Raw genomic sequence first — 16,301 nt, forward strand, 5'->3', positions numbered from 1 at the left:
GACCTCAGATGACCCAGAGTCCACCATCACGCGTTAATGCGAGGTGGTTAACATCTTGTTGGCGCTGCGGAGGTGATCATTGAGCCCATCGATGCTATGTGTGCAAAGGCTGTGGAACAATGGGACACCTCCAGAGAATGTGCAGACGAGCTGAAAACCCTGCAAACCATCACGTTGCACGATCTGTGGTGGATCAAACTGAACTAGAGACTCGAACCGAGGAGGCAGAGGTGTATGGGGTACACACCTTCACCACGAAATGTCCACCGATCATGTTAAAAGTCGAACTGAATGGAATTCCAGTATCCATGGAACTGGACACGGGTGCGAGTCAGTCAATCATGAGCAAAAAGGCCTACGACAGGCTGTGGTGCAACAAGGCACACAGGCCCAAGCTGATCCCCATTCATACCAAGCTGAGAACTTAAACTAAAGAGCTGATCCCTGTAATTGGCAGCGCAGCAGTAAAAGTCTCCTATGATGGAGCGGTGCACGAACTACCACTATGGTTTGTACCAGGAGATGGCCCCACACTGTTTGGCAGAAGCTGGCTGGGAAAAATCCGCTGGAACTGGGATGACATCCGAGAGCTCTCATCCGTTCATGACGCCTCATCAACACGCACAAAGGTCTGTTCATCTACAACAGATTCCCGTTTGGGATTCGATCGGCTGCGGCAATTTTCCAAAGGAACATGGAGAGTCTGCTAAAGTCGGTTCCACACACCGTGGTTTTCCAGGACGACATACTGGTCACAGGTCGGGACACCATCGAACACTTGCAGAACCTGATAGAGGTTCTAAGTCGGCTTGATCGTGTGGGACTCAGGTTGAAACGCTCGAAGTGTGTTTTCCTGGCACCAGAGGTCGAGTTCTTGAGGAGAAGAATCGCGGCAGACGGCATCATACCCACCTAGATGGAGGCCATCAAGAACGCACTGAGACCACAGAACATTCCTGGGACTCCTCAACTTTTTCGGTAATTTCCTACCCGGGTTAAGCACCTTGCTAGAACCCCTACATGTGCTACTACGCAAGGGAGACGACTGGGTACGGGGGAAATCACAAGAGGCTGCTTTTGAGAAAGCCAGAAATCTATTATGTTCCAACAAACTGCTTGTTCTGTATAACCCATGTAAACATTTAGTGCGAGCTTGCGATGTGTCTTCATAAGAGGTCGGGTGTGAGTTACAACAAGCTAATGAATCGGGAACATTGCAACCGGTCGCCTATGCATCCAGGAGCTTGTCCAAGGTCGAAAGGGCCTACAGCATGATTGAAAAAGAAGTCTGGCATGTGTTTACAGGGTAAAAAAAATGCACCGTATCTGTTTGGTCTCAAGTTTGACCTAGAAACTGACCATAAGCCACATATCGCTATTCTCAGAGAGCAAAGGGATTAACACCAATGCCTTTGCCCGCATCCAAAGATGGGCGCTCACATTATCTGCATGCAACTATGTAATACACCACAGACCAGGCACAGAGAACAGCGCTGATGCTCTCAGTTGGCTACCATTGCCCACTACTGGGGTGGAAATGGCGCAGCCTACAGACTTGCTCTTGGTGATGAAGTCACCCATTACGACCCACCAGATCAGGATCTGGACCAGCCAGGATCCTTTACTGTCCTTTGTAAAAAAAACTTTGTTCTCCATGGGAGCTGGTCCAGCGTCCCAGCGGAGATGCATGAAGAGATCAAGCCGTTCCAGCAGCGCAAAGACGAAATGTCCATACAGGCGGACTGTCTTTTGTGGGGCAATCACGTGGTTTTGCCTAAGAAAGGCAGGGAAACGTTCATACACAACCGACACAGTTCACACCCAGGCATAGTAATGATGAAAGCTATAGCCAGATCCCATGTGTGGTGACCCGGCATTGACTCAGATTTGGAGTCTTGCGTGCACCAATGCAACACTTGCTCTCAACTGAGCAATGCACCCAGAGAGGCTCCGCTAAGTTTGTGGTCATGGCTATCCAAACCCTGATCTAGGATCCACGTTAACTTCACTGGCTCGTTTCTAGGCAAAATGTTTTTGGTTGTTGTGGATGCTTATTCAAAATGGATTGAATGTGTAATAATGTCTGTAAGCAGGTCCACTGCCACCATCGAAAGCCTACGAGCCATGTTTGCCATGCACGGCCTGTCTGATGTCCTTGTCAGCGACAATGGGCCGTGCTTCACCAGCGCTGAATTCAAGGAATTCATGACCCGCAATGGGATCAAGCACTTCACATCTGCCCCGTTCAAGCTTGCATCCTACGGCCAGGCAGAACAGGCAGTCCAAACCGTCAAGCAAAGCTTGAAACGCGTGTCGGAAGGCTCCCTACAGACCCGGCTGTCCCGAATCCTGCTCAGCTACCGCACCAGACCCCACTCACTCACCGGGGTTCCCCCAGCCGAGCTGCTCATGAGAAAGGCGCTCAAAATGAGGCTCTCTCTTGGCCTCCCCGATCACATCGAGGGCAGGCGGCATCAACAAAACATGTACCATGATCGCGCAAACATGTCACGCGATATTGAAATCAATGACCCTGTATTTATGCTCAACTATGGACATGGTCCCAAATGGCTTGCTGGCACTGCCGTAGCCAAAGAAGGGAGGAGGGTGTTTGAGGTCAAACTTGCAAATGGACTAACTTGCAGAAAGCATTTGGACCAAACCAAATTGCGATTCACAGACAGCCACGAGCAACCTGAAGAGGACACCACCAACTTCGACCCTCCGATACACACATACAAGGGGGAAACGACATCACGGTTGACCATGAAGCTGAACTCACCATCCCCAGCAGCCCAGCAAGGCCAGCTGCACAGCAGCCCAGCGAAGAACCAACCAACTCACCCACACCTGCAATTATACCGAGATGAGCGAAAAGCCCCAGATCGTCTCACCCAGTAAATAAGTCTACTATTGACTTTGGGAGGGAGTGATATTATGTATGCAACCCTAGGCAACCTGTATCATATCGCCACCAGAGGGCTTACCTGTTGGAGTCACAAGGGATCCCAGCATCCCTTGGGAGCACTGTATATAAGCAGGCCTCCCATGCTGTACCAGCACTCTGGAGTTTGAATAAAGGAGCTAAGGTCACACTTACTCATTGTCTACAGTATTCCGTTACATTACTTTATTATGAGTGTAACAATAATCATCATAGGCAGTCCCTCAAAACGAGGATGACTTGCTTCCACGCTGAAAAGGGATGAGTTCACAGGTGTTTCAATGAAGGACCTAATATTCCAGATCCCGAACTACATGTTGAAGGGTGGAAGATGCCTGTGCGTGGATTTTTTTAACGTGGGGTGACCGTTGCACACCAGCCACCACACGGGCTTGACAGAGCTAGGTCTTGGTCCAGGGGCAAGGAGATCTGCTCTGCTGCATGGACCTAGTGGGCACACATATCGCAGTGTGGGCTGGGCCCGTGCTGCCCCTGGGCCCTCGCCTCTCCTGGGCCCCGGTCACGTCCCTCTACAATCTCTCGCCGCTCCTTCGCCCCGACCTCGCCGCTCCTGCTGTACCTGCCCGCACTGCAGTCAGCCGTCGCCCTCCTGCAGCAGCACGTGCTGCTCCCTGCAGTGGTATGCCGCCGCACGCTGCTCGCTCCAATGGCCCCGGCCTGCTGATGGTCTTACAGCGGAGATGTGGAGACAGCACATCGGTGGAGGACCGTGAGTTCCTGGGGTTCAACGAGCCTGAGGCTCCTGGCCCCAGTGGCCTGCAGCAACGCCCGGCAGGAGGGGATAGCTCGGAGGCCAGCTCCCCAGAGTGTGCATCAAGCCAGGAGTCCCGCTGAGGGACCAGGCAATCATGGACCTGGAGGCTAGGTCCAGGGCGACCATGCGAATGCACCTCGAACTGATAGGTGCATTGGGTAGGATCCCGCAGAGCGTGAATGTACTTGTTCTGGGGTTGGGAGGAGGCCGCCTCCAAGCATTTCCCGAGCCCCTCAGTAGCCCATCGAGCCCATTCTTACAAAGAGAGATGGACTCAACGAGCGATAGTGGAGTCCCAGGGACGATGGCATGTGCCATGGTTGACGTGGCAGCTGCTATCGCATCCCTGGCTCAAGCCAGGCAAGGACTTTGTGATGTGAAGCAGTCAGTGATTGCTGGCATGGACTCTCCGACTGCTGCGTTTCAGTCTCAGTGTGCTCTGCGTCAGTCACAGAGTGATACCATGCATACACTGACTGCTGCCATCCTCTCTGTCCCTGGCCAAAGACCGCCCTAAGTGGAGGAAGTGCATCCGGGAGGGCGCTGAGCACCTCGAGTCCCGTCGCCGAGAGCATGCAGAAACCAAGCGCAGGCAGCGGAAGGAGCGTGTGGCAAACCAGACTCCCCACCCACCCTTTCCTTCAACCACTGTCTGTCCCACCTGTGACAGAGACTGTAATTCCTGTATTGCACTGTTCAGTCACCTGAGAACTCACTTCAGGAGTGGAAGCAAGTCTTCCTCGACTCCGAGGGACCGCCGATGATGATGATGACGCGTTCCCCACAGTCCAGTGGGGAAGTGTCGGTGCCGAAGCAGGCCAGCAATGTGTGCTCCCACAGATTGCTCCGGATGCTGTGGCTGCGCCCTGGGGAAGTGGCAGTGGGGCTGCTGGAAATGGAAGGTGCACTACTTACTCAAGGTGACCGCATTCCAGCTCCCACCACTGCCACTCCACATTTGCACCTGCCACGGCCTACACCCTAGCCATGCAATGCTGAGGCAGTGCAGTCCACAGCCAGGCCCTCCTGGCCCAGAGCTGATCCAGGGCGTCCTGCTAGGCTGTCTGTACTCCCTGCCCCACACACACACAGCAGCCTTCAAGCAGCCTTGCTGCAAGCACTGAGACCGCATTGAGGAGGAGCACTAGGCGTGGGAGTGGGGGCAAAGGTCGGAGGAAGTCTGAGTGAAGACTTTGCCTACCATGGACAGATGTCCTCATGGTATAAATAATGGCTCTAAATATGTCGTTGCATTGTTTGACACAACCTATTATGAGTGTGTGAGCCTAATATGACACATGGATGCTGCTGTGGGAGGGCAAATGGAAGGGGCCTTTGTCCAGACATTGTTTAAGTTCATTGTGTGTGATGCTCTTTCAACAAGGCATTGTGTTTTGTTACTAGCTGGGGAAGGGTCTGTGGTGTTTGAGGCGACAACATTGGTGTCGTCAATAAAATGTTAATTTGACTGTTTTGCATTGGCGTCTTGTGTCTGATTGCGGACTTTAACGGCATTGTGCCATTATCAGTATTAGCTGCATCCCTCAGCTTCCTGCGTTCAAGAGAAGTGACGCAATTTAAGCCGCTGAGGTGTGGCTCTTGCACCGGCAGTGTCACCACATGCACCGGCAATATCGCTACATGCACCGGCAGTATCGCCACACTGCACCGCCAGTATCGCCACACTGCACCGCCAGTATCGCCACACTGCACCGGCAGTATCGCCACATGCACCGGCAGTATCGCTACACTGCACCGCCAGTATCGCCACATGCACCGGCAGTATCGCTACATACACCGGCAGTATCGCTACACTGCACCGGCAGTATCGCCACATGCACCGGCAGTATCGCTACACTGCACCGGCAGTATCGCCACATGCACCGGCAGTATCGCTACACTGCACCGGCAGTATCGCTACACTGCACCGGCAGTATCGCCACATGCACCGGCAGTATCGCTACACTGCACCGGCAGTATCGCCACATGCACCGGCAGTATCGCTACACTGCACCGCCAGTATCGCTACACTGCACCGGCAGTGTCACCACATGCACCGGCAGTATCGCTACACTGCACCGGCAGTATCGCCACATGCACCGGCAGTATCGCCACACTGCACCGGCAGTGTCACCACATGCACCGGCAGTATCGCTACACTGCACCGCCAGTATCGCCACATGCACCGGCAGTATCGCCACATGCACCGGCAGTGTCACCACATGCACCGGCAGTATCGCCACACTGCACCGCCAGTATCGCCACATGCACCGGCAGTATCGCCACATGCACCGGCAGTATCGCCACACTGCACCGGCAGTATCGCCACATGCACCGGCAGTATCGCCACATGCACCGGCAGTGTCTCCACATGCACCGGCAGTGTCTCCACATGCACCGGCAGTATCGCCACATGCACCGGCAGTATCGCCACATGCACCGGCAGTATCGCCACACTGGCTCCACCATGGATGGTGTTCCTCCCCCTGGTGTGGCTGACCATTCGGACTCTCACCAGGCTCCTGATCCTCGACCTCCTCCTCATGAGCTGGGCCTGCAATCCCCACTGCCAATGCCTGGCCCCTCGTGATGGCCAACTTGTGCAACACGCAGCCCACCACGATGAATCATCACAGGCAGTCCCTCGTATCGAGGATGACTTGCTTCCATGTCAAAAAGAGATGAGTTCACAGGTGTTTCAATGAAGGACCTAATATTCCAGGTCTCGAACTCCATGTTGAAGGGTGGAAGATGCCTGTGCGTGGATTTTTTTAACGTGGGGTGACCGTTGCACACCAGCCACCACACGGGCTTGACAGAGCGAGGTCTTGGTCCAGTGGCAAGGGTTAACCAGGACGACTGGAGACCAGCTCTGCTGTACGGACCTAGTGCGCGCACACATCGCAGTGTGGGCTGGGCCCGTGCTGCCCCGGGCCCTCGCCTCTCCTGGTCCCTGTACCCTCATTCGCCGCACCTCCACCACGATCTCTCACCACTCCTCCGCCACGATTACTCGTCGCTCCCCCACCACGATCTCTCACCGCACCTCTGCCACAATCTATCACCGTTCATCCACCCCAACCCAGTAACGGCAGATCAGTCTTCCGATTTAAAGTTAGAGGTTCACGACGCATACTGTGTGCAAACATTGCGCTCAATCTGACCTCCGACTAATGCTCCTCCTCCCTCCCTTTAAACAGGCTGCAGATAGCGCCAAGGGAAGGTGGAACCGCCTGGTTTCTCCAGCGTGATGAGGGGCAGATGCTAATTGAGGCGTCCACACCTAATGTTGCGAGCGGGGCACTAGCGGGTCGCTGAACGATGACTGACGTTAGGATCTGACTGAATGTACGCAGCCTGGCGATGTGCGCTGTCACAAAACCAGCACCGAATGTCCCGGCGGGGGCCCGCAAACCTTGCGGCCGGGTGGTAAACAATTCCAGACGCATTAACGCCCCTCCAGGGTGTTAACTGGGGCGCGACACAACTGGATTTCCAGCCCGATCATTTTCCAAATATTACACCCTTTAAAAAGATGACAACTTTCAAAATATTACAACTTTTCTAAATATTACAACATTCAAAAGATTACAACTTGCTAAATATTACAAATTTTCTAAATCTTCTCTTCTGCTTAGGCAGTCCCGCGGAGTCGAGGAAGGCTTGCTTCCACACGAACATGAGTTCTCAGGTGACTCATGAGTCCAATGTGGGACCTGCAGTCTCTGTCACAGGTGGGGCAGACTGTGGTTGAGGGAAAGGGTGGGTGGGGAGTCTGGTTTGCCGCACGCTCCTTCCGCTGTCGATGCTTGGCTTCAGCATGGTCTCGGCGACGAGACTCGAGGTGCTCAGCGCCCTCCCGGATGCTTTTCCTCCACTTAGGCCAGGGACTCCCAGATGTTGGTGGGGATGTTGCATTTTATCAGGGCGGCTTTGAGAGTGTCCTTGTAACGTTTCCTCTGCCCACCTGGGGCTCATTTGCCATGTTGGATCTTCGAGTAGAGCATTTATTTTGGAGATGGAGCATTGCAACAAGGAAGATCGAGAAGAGCGTTGGTGCAATGACACAGCCTTGCTTGACCCCGGTCTACACGTGAATTGGGTCTGTGGTGGATCCGTTAGTCAGGATCACAGCTTGCATGTCATCATGGAGCAGGCGGAGGATGGTGCCAAACTTTTGAGGGCAGCCAAATTTGAGAAGGATGCTCCATAATCCCTCACAGTTGACAGTGTCGAAGGCCTTTATGAGGTCAAACAAGGCCACGTACAGAGGTTGGTGCAGCTCCCAGCATTTCTCTTGTATCTGCCGCGCGGTGAAGATCATGTCCATTGTGCCCCTTAGTGGGCGGAGTACGCATTGCAACTCTGGGAGGAGCTCTTCAGCCACTGGGAGAAGGCGATTGAGGAGGATTCTTGTGGTGACTCCCTGTGGCAGACAGCAGGGAAACTCCTCTGTAGTTACCTCAATCGGACTTGTCCCCTTTCTTGAAGATGGTCATGATTACAGTGTCTTTGAGATCCCCGGCATACTCTCCTCCTTCCAGATGAGAGAAATTAGATCATGTATTCGCGGCAAAAATGTTTCTCCGCCATGTTTTAGTGCCTCGGTGGGGATTCCATCTGCTCCCGAGGCCTTGTTGTTCTTCAGTTATCGGATGGCCTTTTCTACCTCGTGCCGGGCTGGGGTTGTGCTGAGAAGGCGGCGGGTAGCATGCTGTGGGATGGAGTCAAGGACACTCACGTCGAAGACAGAGTCTCGGTTGAGGAGATCTTCGAAGTGCTCCTTCCAGCGAGCACTGACTGCCCCTCTCTGTCCTTGATGAGCACCTCTCCGTTCTTGGCCAGCAGTGGGGTAGGGCCTTGGGTGCTTGGGCCGTAGGTGGTCTTGACTGCGCTGAAGAATCCACGCATGTCGTGGTTGTCAGCTAATTGGTGGATCTCCTGCGCTTTCTCCACCCACCATCTATTCTGTAGGTCGAGAGTTTTTTGTTCAACCTCGGCCTTCAGACGTCTGTAGAGCCGCTTTCTTGCTCTCGAGTTGTGTTGCCGTTTCCAGTTCAAGTTTCAGGTACAAGTTTCAAAACAGTACAACTTAAAAAATATTACACTTTTATAAATATTACAACTTTCAAAATATTTCAACTTTTCCAAAGTATTACACTTTATAAATATTATAACTTTTCAAAATAATCCAACTTTCTAAATATTTCAACATTTTTAATATTCCATCTTTAAAAATATTACAATTTTCAACATATTACACCTTGTCCCAATTATACAACTTTCACAATATTAAAACTTTTCAAAATATTTCAACTTTCACAATATTAAAACTTTTCTAAATGTTAAACATTTCAAAATAGTACTTTAAAAAATATTATAATTCAAAATTATGGATCTTTCTAAGTATTATAACTCGCAAAATATTACACATTTTCTAAATATTACAACTTTCCAAATATTACAACTTTTCAAAATATTACAACTTTCTAAATATTGCAACTTTCAAAATGTTACAACTTTCATAATGGTACTTCTTTTCAAACTATTACAACATTCAAAATACTTCAACTTTCCAAATACTACAACTTTTCCAAATATTACAACTTTCAAAATATTACAACTTTTTCAAAATATTTAACTTTCTAAATATTTCAACTTTCTAAATATTCCATCTTTAGAAAAAAATTTTATTTTCAAAATATTACACCTTGCACAAATATTCCAACTTTCAAAATGTTACAACTTTCATAATGCTACTTCTTTACAAAATATTACAACATTCAAAACACTTCAACTTTTAAAATATTGCAACTTTTCAAAATATTAAAACATTCAAAAGATAACGGGGTCGAAATTCAGTTGATTACGCCACCCGTTAGTTGCTGGAGAGGGACGGCTTACGGGCAGCAAAGGACTTACCGTCGGCAGGGAGCGGGTTCCTGGGCTCATAGGAAATGTAGTTGTGCGGTGGGGGCGGTGCTAAGAGATACCGCGGCGCGCTCTACCGCCCCCCACATGGTGATGTCATTGAGCGTGATATGCCCCCTTGGCGCCATGGCTGGGAAATTATGTAGGTACGGTGGCCTTATCGGCAGGAGTTTGTACAGCCTGGAAAAGCTGTCGAGACAGCGGGGATCCCGAGGCGATATCGTCCAAGGCAAGTTGTTATCTTTAATTTTTTAAGGATTTATGTATTAATGGCACCAGTGGGGAAGTGTGGGTGTGGGTCAGAGAAGTTTTCGGAAACTTTTTATTTCCATTTTTTTCAACTCGCCGTCGCAGCCTACCGTCGGGAAATTCGCTCGGCGTCCTGAGCTACCGCGCTGATAGCGCTGCTCTCTCATCTTTGGGCGGGAAAACTGAATTTGGCAGTTTGAGGCGGTGATTACCGCCCGGCGGTAAAATCATCCTTCAGGCAGTATCACCGAATTTTGACCCCAACAACTTTCAAAATATTTCAACTTTCAAAATATTTCAACTTTCAAAATATTTCAACTTTCTAAATATTACAACTTTCAAAATATTACATATTTTCAAAATATTTCAACTTTCTAAATGTTACATTTCAACTTTCAAAATATTTCAACTTTCAAAATGTTACGTCTTTTCAAAAGATAACATATTTTCAAAATATTTTAACTTTCAAATAATTACTACTTTCAAAATATTATAATTTTCAAAATATTACAAATTTTCCAAATATTACAACTTTATAAATATTACAACATTCAAAATATTTTAACTTTCAAAATATACATCTTTTCAAAATGTTACAGCTTTCAAAATATTACTACTTTCAAAATATTATAATTTCAAAAATATTACAACTTTCAAAATATAATTTTCAAAATATTACAACTTTCAAAAAATTACAACTTTCAAAAGATTACAAATGTCAAAATATTGCAACTTTCAAAATATTACTACTTTCAAAATATTATAATTTTCAAAATATTAAAATGTTTCCAATTCAACTTGATAAATATTACAACATTCAAAATATTCCTACTTTCAAAATTTTACAACTTTTCAAAATGTTACAGCTTTTGAAATATTACTACTTTCAAAATATTCTAATTTTAAAATATTACAACTTTCAAAATATTATAACTTTCAAAAATTACAACTTTCAACATATTATAATTTTCAAAATATTACAGCTTTCCAAATATTACAAAAGATTACAAATGTCAAAATATTACAACTTTTCCAAACAGTACACCTTTCTAAATATGCCAATTTATAAAATATCACAACTTTTCAAAATATCGCAACTTTCCAAAATATTCCAACTTTCCAAAATATTTTAACTTTCCAAACTATTGCAAATTTCAAAATAATTCAACTTCCCAAAATATTCCACGCTCATCCACCCGGATAGATCGTCCATCCAGCAACAAACCAGAGAAAGAGAAACATTTGTATTTAAAAAAAATAAACAGCTCCTCGTGAGAAACAATTTCGGGGGGGTTGGAATTGGAGAAGGGAAGCTGCAGTGAAACATAAAAGGGAGGCGGAAAATATTATGAAATGCAGCCAGAAGGGGGAAGAGTGCAGCTTCGAAAGATGCTTTTTTTCTAAAAAAAAAGTGGGAAGAGAGAGAGAGAGAGAGAGGGAAAAAAGAAGCAAAAAAAAAAGGCAGGAGCAGCGGCTGCAGCAAGCAAGCAGCAAGAGGCAAGCACAAGGCTCCAGATCCGGAGTTTTTGTTGGGGACTGGGAATCCAGAAGTCCAGATCTTGCTGCTGGCTTTAGGTTTCATCATGCACCAAGCGTGCACTCTGAGGCTGACAATGATTTCCTCAGTGATTACGTACAGTGCGTGTCCCTGTGGGGAAGGGGCCCCCTCCGGAGTCATGTTGATGGGTTTGGGGCCTTGTTTAAATTTTCCATTATTATGTGGACTACTGGAACGACAGCGCAGTGCAAGACCTTGCAGGTTTGTGATGAGGAGGGAGTGGGGAAATCGCCTCTCTCACTTCTGCTACCACTCCACCGATAAGACTTAGAGCTTTTTTTTTTGCAAGCCACCGATTCCAGCCAGGATTATTTTTTTAAAGGGGAGGGGGGGAGAGAGAAAAATGTATATATTTATATAGCAAGTGCCCCCCCCCCTCCTCCTCCTCCAAAAAAAAGATAGGAGGCGAGTTTTGGAATGCAGAAAAAAGTATGTTGGACCTTCTAAATTTTTATTTTATTTTAAAAACGTCTGGATTTTTTTTTTCGTTTTCTCTCCCTGCAGTGCATTGCAAGAAAAAAATTATAATTCCCTCCTTCTGATGGTGGAGAAAGTCTTTGACTTTTTTATCACAACATTACAAAAAAAAGCCTAGTTTTTTTTTGCTGGATGCAGTTTTTTTTTGGAAGCAGGGTAATAAGGCTAAGGCAGACAGAGACACAATGATCTGCTTATTTTAATTCTAAGAGACAGAGAGAGAGCAACATTTACTGAGGGCAGCAGAGCAGTGGGAGCGTGTCAAGGGGGCTTTTAATAAGAGAGGAGGAAAAAAAAACCCCAGACCCAAGTCTTGAAGAAGGGTATTTTTGAGCGTATAGGATGTCTCGCCGAAAACAAGCGAAGCCAAGAGCGCTAAAAGGTAAGTACCCAAAAATACTCACACACATACACACACTTACAGACACACACACTCACATACTCTCACCCACACACTCAATCACACCCACACACACACATACCCACTCACACTCACACACAACACACACATACCCTGAATGTGTCAGAAGTTAAATCTGCAAAAGGGGGGAGAGAGAGAGAGAGAGAGAGTGTGTGTGTGTGTGTGTGTAGAAAGTGTGTTATGCTGTTGTTGTATAGGAGCATCTTGTGTCTAATTCTCAGCGAAGTAACGCTACTCGCTGGGCTGGTGTTTGTGGGCTGGTGCTGGCACTGGGAGCTGGTGGAGTCGGAGCAGCTTTCTGCTGGTGCTGGGGGCTGAGTGTTTTGGGAGCCGGTGTTGATGGTGCCCAGGATGGGCTAAGAGAGAGGAGGGGTAAGGGACACACACACACACACACACACACCAGCGGCTGCCTCGGTGTTGGCTGGATAGACGCTCAGGTCGGGGGGAGATTTGGCTTCAAACCCAACCTCCCCCCCCCCCCCCCCCCTACCCTACCACACCCGCCTTCCCAATCTCTGGCTCACTGTGTGTGACTTGTGTGGGTGCTGCTTGGCTCTGGGACTTTGTTGTTAGGTCCGATCACGGGAGGGGAGGCAGGGGGCTGAGTTGAGATACAACGTGTGCCGGGTGTGGGACCTAGCTGAGAGGGGACCTAGCTGAGATACAATCGCGGTGGAACTTGGCTGAGATACCGTCTGCAGGGGGACTTAGCTGAGATCCAGTGTGTGTGGCACCTTGAGATACAGTATGTGTGGGACTTTTAGATACAATGTGGGACTTTGCTGTGAGACAGTGTGGGACGTTGCTGAGATACAGTGTGGGACTTTGCTGAGATACAATTTGGGACGTTGCTGAGATACAGTGTGGGGCATTGCTGAGATGCAATTTGGGACGTTGCTGAGATGCAGTGTGGGACTTTGCTGAAATACAATTTGGGACGTTGCTGAGATACAGTGTGGGGCATTGCTGAGATACAATTTGGGACGTTGCTGAGATGCAGTGTGGGACTTTGCTGAGATGCAGTGTGGGACGTTGCTGAGATGCAGTGTGGGACGTTGCTGAGATACAATTTGGGACGTTGCTGAGATACAGTGTGGGGCATTGCTGAGATACAATTTGGGACGTTGCTGAGATGCAGTGTGGGGCATTGCTGAGATACAATTTGGGACGTTGCTGAGATACAGTGTGGGACGTTGCTGAGATACAATTTGGGACGTTGCTGAGAGACAGTGTGGGACTTTTAGATGCAGTGTGGGAAATTGCTGAGATACAGTGTGGGACTTTTAGATGCAGTGTGGGACATTGCTGAGAGACAGTGTGGGACTTTTAGATACAGTGTGGGATGTTGCTGAGATACAGTGTGGGACTTTTAGATGCAGTGTGGGACATTGCTGAGAGACAGTGTGGGACTTTTAGATACAGTGTGGGATGTTGCTGAGATACAGTGTGGGACTTTTAGATAGTGTGGGACGTTGCTGAGAGACAGTGTGGGACTTTTAGATGCAGTGTGGGACGTTGCTGAGAGACAGTGTGGGACATTGCTGAGATACAGTGTGCGAGGTTGCTGAGAGACAGTGTGGGACGTTGCTGAGATACAGTGTGCGAGGTTGCTGAGAGACAGTGTGGGACTTTTAGATGCAGTGTGGGACGTTGCTGAGATGCAGTGTGGGACGTTGCTGAGATGCAGTGTGGGACGTTGCTGAGATGCAGTGTGGGACGTTGCTGAGATAAGTGTGGGACTTTGCTGAGAGACAGTGTGGGACTTTTAGATGCAGTGTGGGACGTTGCTGAGATACAGTGTGGGACGTTGCCGAGATACAGTGTGGGACGTTGCCGAGATACAGTGTGGGACGTTGCCGAGATACAGTGTGGGACGTTGCCGAGATACAGTGTGGGACGTTGCCGAGATACAGTGTGGGACGTTGCCCAGATGCAGTGTGGGACGTTGCCGAGATGCAGTGTGGGACGTTGCCCAGATGCAGTGTGGGACGTTGCCCAGATGCAGTGTGGGACTTTACTGAGAGACAGTGTGGGACGTTGCCGAGATACAGTGTGGGACTTTACTGAGAGACAATGTCGGACTTTGCTGAGAGATAATATGGTTCATTCTCAGGTTGGCAATCAGTAACTAGTGGAGTGCCGCAGGGATCTGCTGGGACCCCAACTATTTACAATCTATATTAACGACTTGGATGAAGGGACCGAGTGTGTAGTGTGGCCAAGTTTGCTGATGATACAAAGATGAGTGGGAAAGCAAATTGTGAGGAGGACACAAAGAGTCTGCAAAGAGATATAGACAGGATAAGTGAGTGCAAAAATTTGGCAGATGGAGTATAATGTGGGAAATGTGAGGTTATCCACTTTGGCAGAAATAATAGAAAAGCAAATTATAAATTAAATGGAGAAAAATTGCAAAGTGCTTCAGTACAGACGGATCTGGGGGTCCTTGTGCATGCAGCACAAAAAGTTAGTATGCAGGTACAGCAAGTGATCAGGAAGGCAAATGGAATGTTGGCCTTTATTGCAAGGGGGATAGAATATAAAAGCAGGGAAGTCCTACTACAGTTATACAGGGTATTGGTGAGGCCACACCTGAAGTACTGCGTACAGTTTTGGTCTCCATATTTAAGGAAGGATATACTTGCATTGGAAGCTGTTCAGAGAAGGTTCACTAGGTTGATTCCAGGGTTGAGGGGGTTGACTTATGAGGATAGGTTGCGTAGGTTGGGCCTTTACTCATTGGAGTTCAGAAGAATGAGAGGTGATCTTATCGAAACGAATAAGATAATGAGGGGGATCGACAAGGTGAATGCAGAGAGGATGTTTCCACTGATAGGGGAGACTAGAACTAGGGAGAGGCTGCCCATTTAAAACTGAGATGAGGAGGAATTTCTTCTCTGAGGGTTGTAAATCTGTGGAATTCTCTGCCCCAGAGAGCTGTAGAGGCTGGGTCATTGAATATATTTAAGGCGGAGATAGACAGATTTTTGAGCGATAAGGGAATAAAGGGTTATGGGGAGTGGGCAGGGAAGTGGAGCTGAGTCCATGATCAGATCAGCCATGGTCTTATTGAATGGCGGAGCAGGCTCGAGGGGCCGTAAGTCCTACTCCTGCTCCTATTTCTTATGTTCTTATACAGTGTAGCACTTTGCTGGGATACAGTTTGGGACTTTGCTAGGATACAGTCTGGGATTTTGTTGAGAGACAGTGTGGGACGTTGCTGAGAGACAGTGTGGGACGTTGCTGAGATACAGTGTGGGACTTTGCTGAGATACAGTGTGGGATTTTTAGATGCAGTGTGGGACGTTGCTGAGAGACAGTGTGGGACGTTGCTGAGATACATTTTGAGACGTTGCTGAGATGCAGTGTGGGACGTTGCTGAGATACAGTGTGGGACTTTGAGAGACGGTGTGGGACTTTGCTAAGATACAGTGTGGGACGTTGCTGAGATACATTTTGAGATGTTGCTGAGAGACAGTGTGGGACTTTTAGATGCAGTGTGGGACGTTGCTGAGAGACAGTGTGGGACTTTTAGATGCAGTGTGGGACGTTGCTGAGATACAGTGTGGGACTTTTAGATGCAGTGTGGGACTTTGCTGAGATGCAGTGTGGGACTTTGCTGAGAGACAGTGTGGGACTTTGCTGAGAGACAGTGTGGGACGTTGCTGAGAGACAGTGTGGGACTTTGCTGAGAGACAGTGTGGGACATTGCTGAGATACATTTTGAGACGTTGCTGAGATGCAGTGTGGGACGTTGCTGAGATGCAGTGTGGGACGTTGCTGAGAGACGGTGTGGGACTTTGCTGAGAGACAGTGTGGGACGTTGCTGAGATGCAGTGTGGGACTTTGCTGAGATACAGTGTGGGACTTTGCTGAGATGCAGTGTGGGATCTTTAGATGCAGTGTGGGACTTTGCTGAGAGACAGTGTGGGACTTTGCTGAG

General features: G+C 48.4%; 1 protein-coding gene across 1 annotated transcript in view; it reads left to right on the plus strand.

Moving 5' to 3' along the window:
• The first annotated feature begins 11,516 nt into the window (after positions 1 to 11,516).
• LOC139261518 (zinc finger protein 521-like) overlaps positions 11,517 to 16,301 on the plus strand; it is a 671,704-nt gene continuing 666,919 nt past the window's right edge. The window contains exon 1 of the mRNA XM_070877069.1: positions 11,517 to 12,316. Coding sequence (XP_070733170.1) covers positions 12,277 to 12,316 — 40 coding nt within the window. The 5' untranslated portion in view covers positions 11,517 to 12,276. The remainder of the gene's footprint in view (positions 12,317 to 16,301) is intronic.

The sequence above is a fragment of the Pristiophorus japonicus genome, chromosome 1, assembly GCF_044704955.1.
Source record: "Pristiophorus japonicus isolate sPriJap1 chromosome 1, sPriJap1.hap1, whole genome shotgun sequence".
NCBI classification, from domain to species: domain Eukaryota; kingdom Metazoa; phylum Chordata; class Chondrichthyes; family Pristiophoridae; genus Pristiophorus; species Pristiophorus japonicus.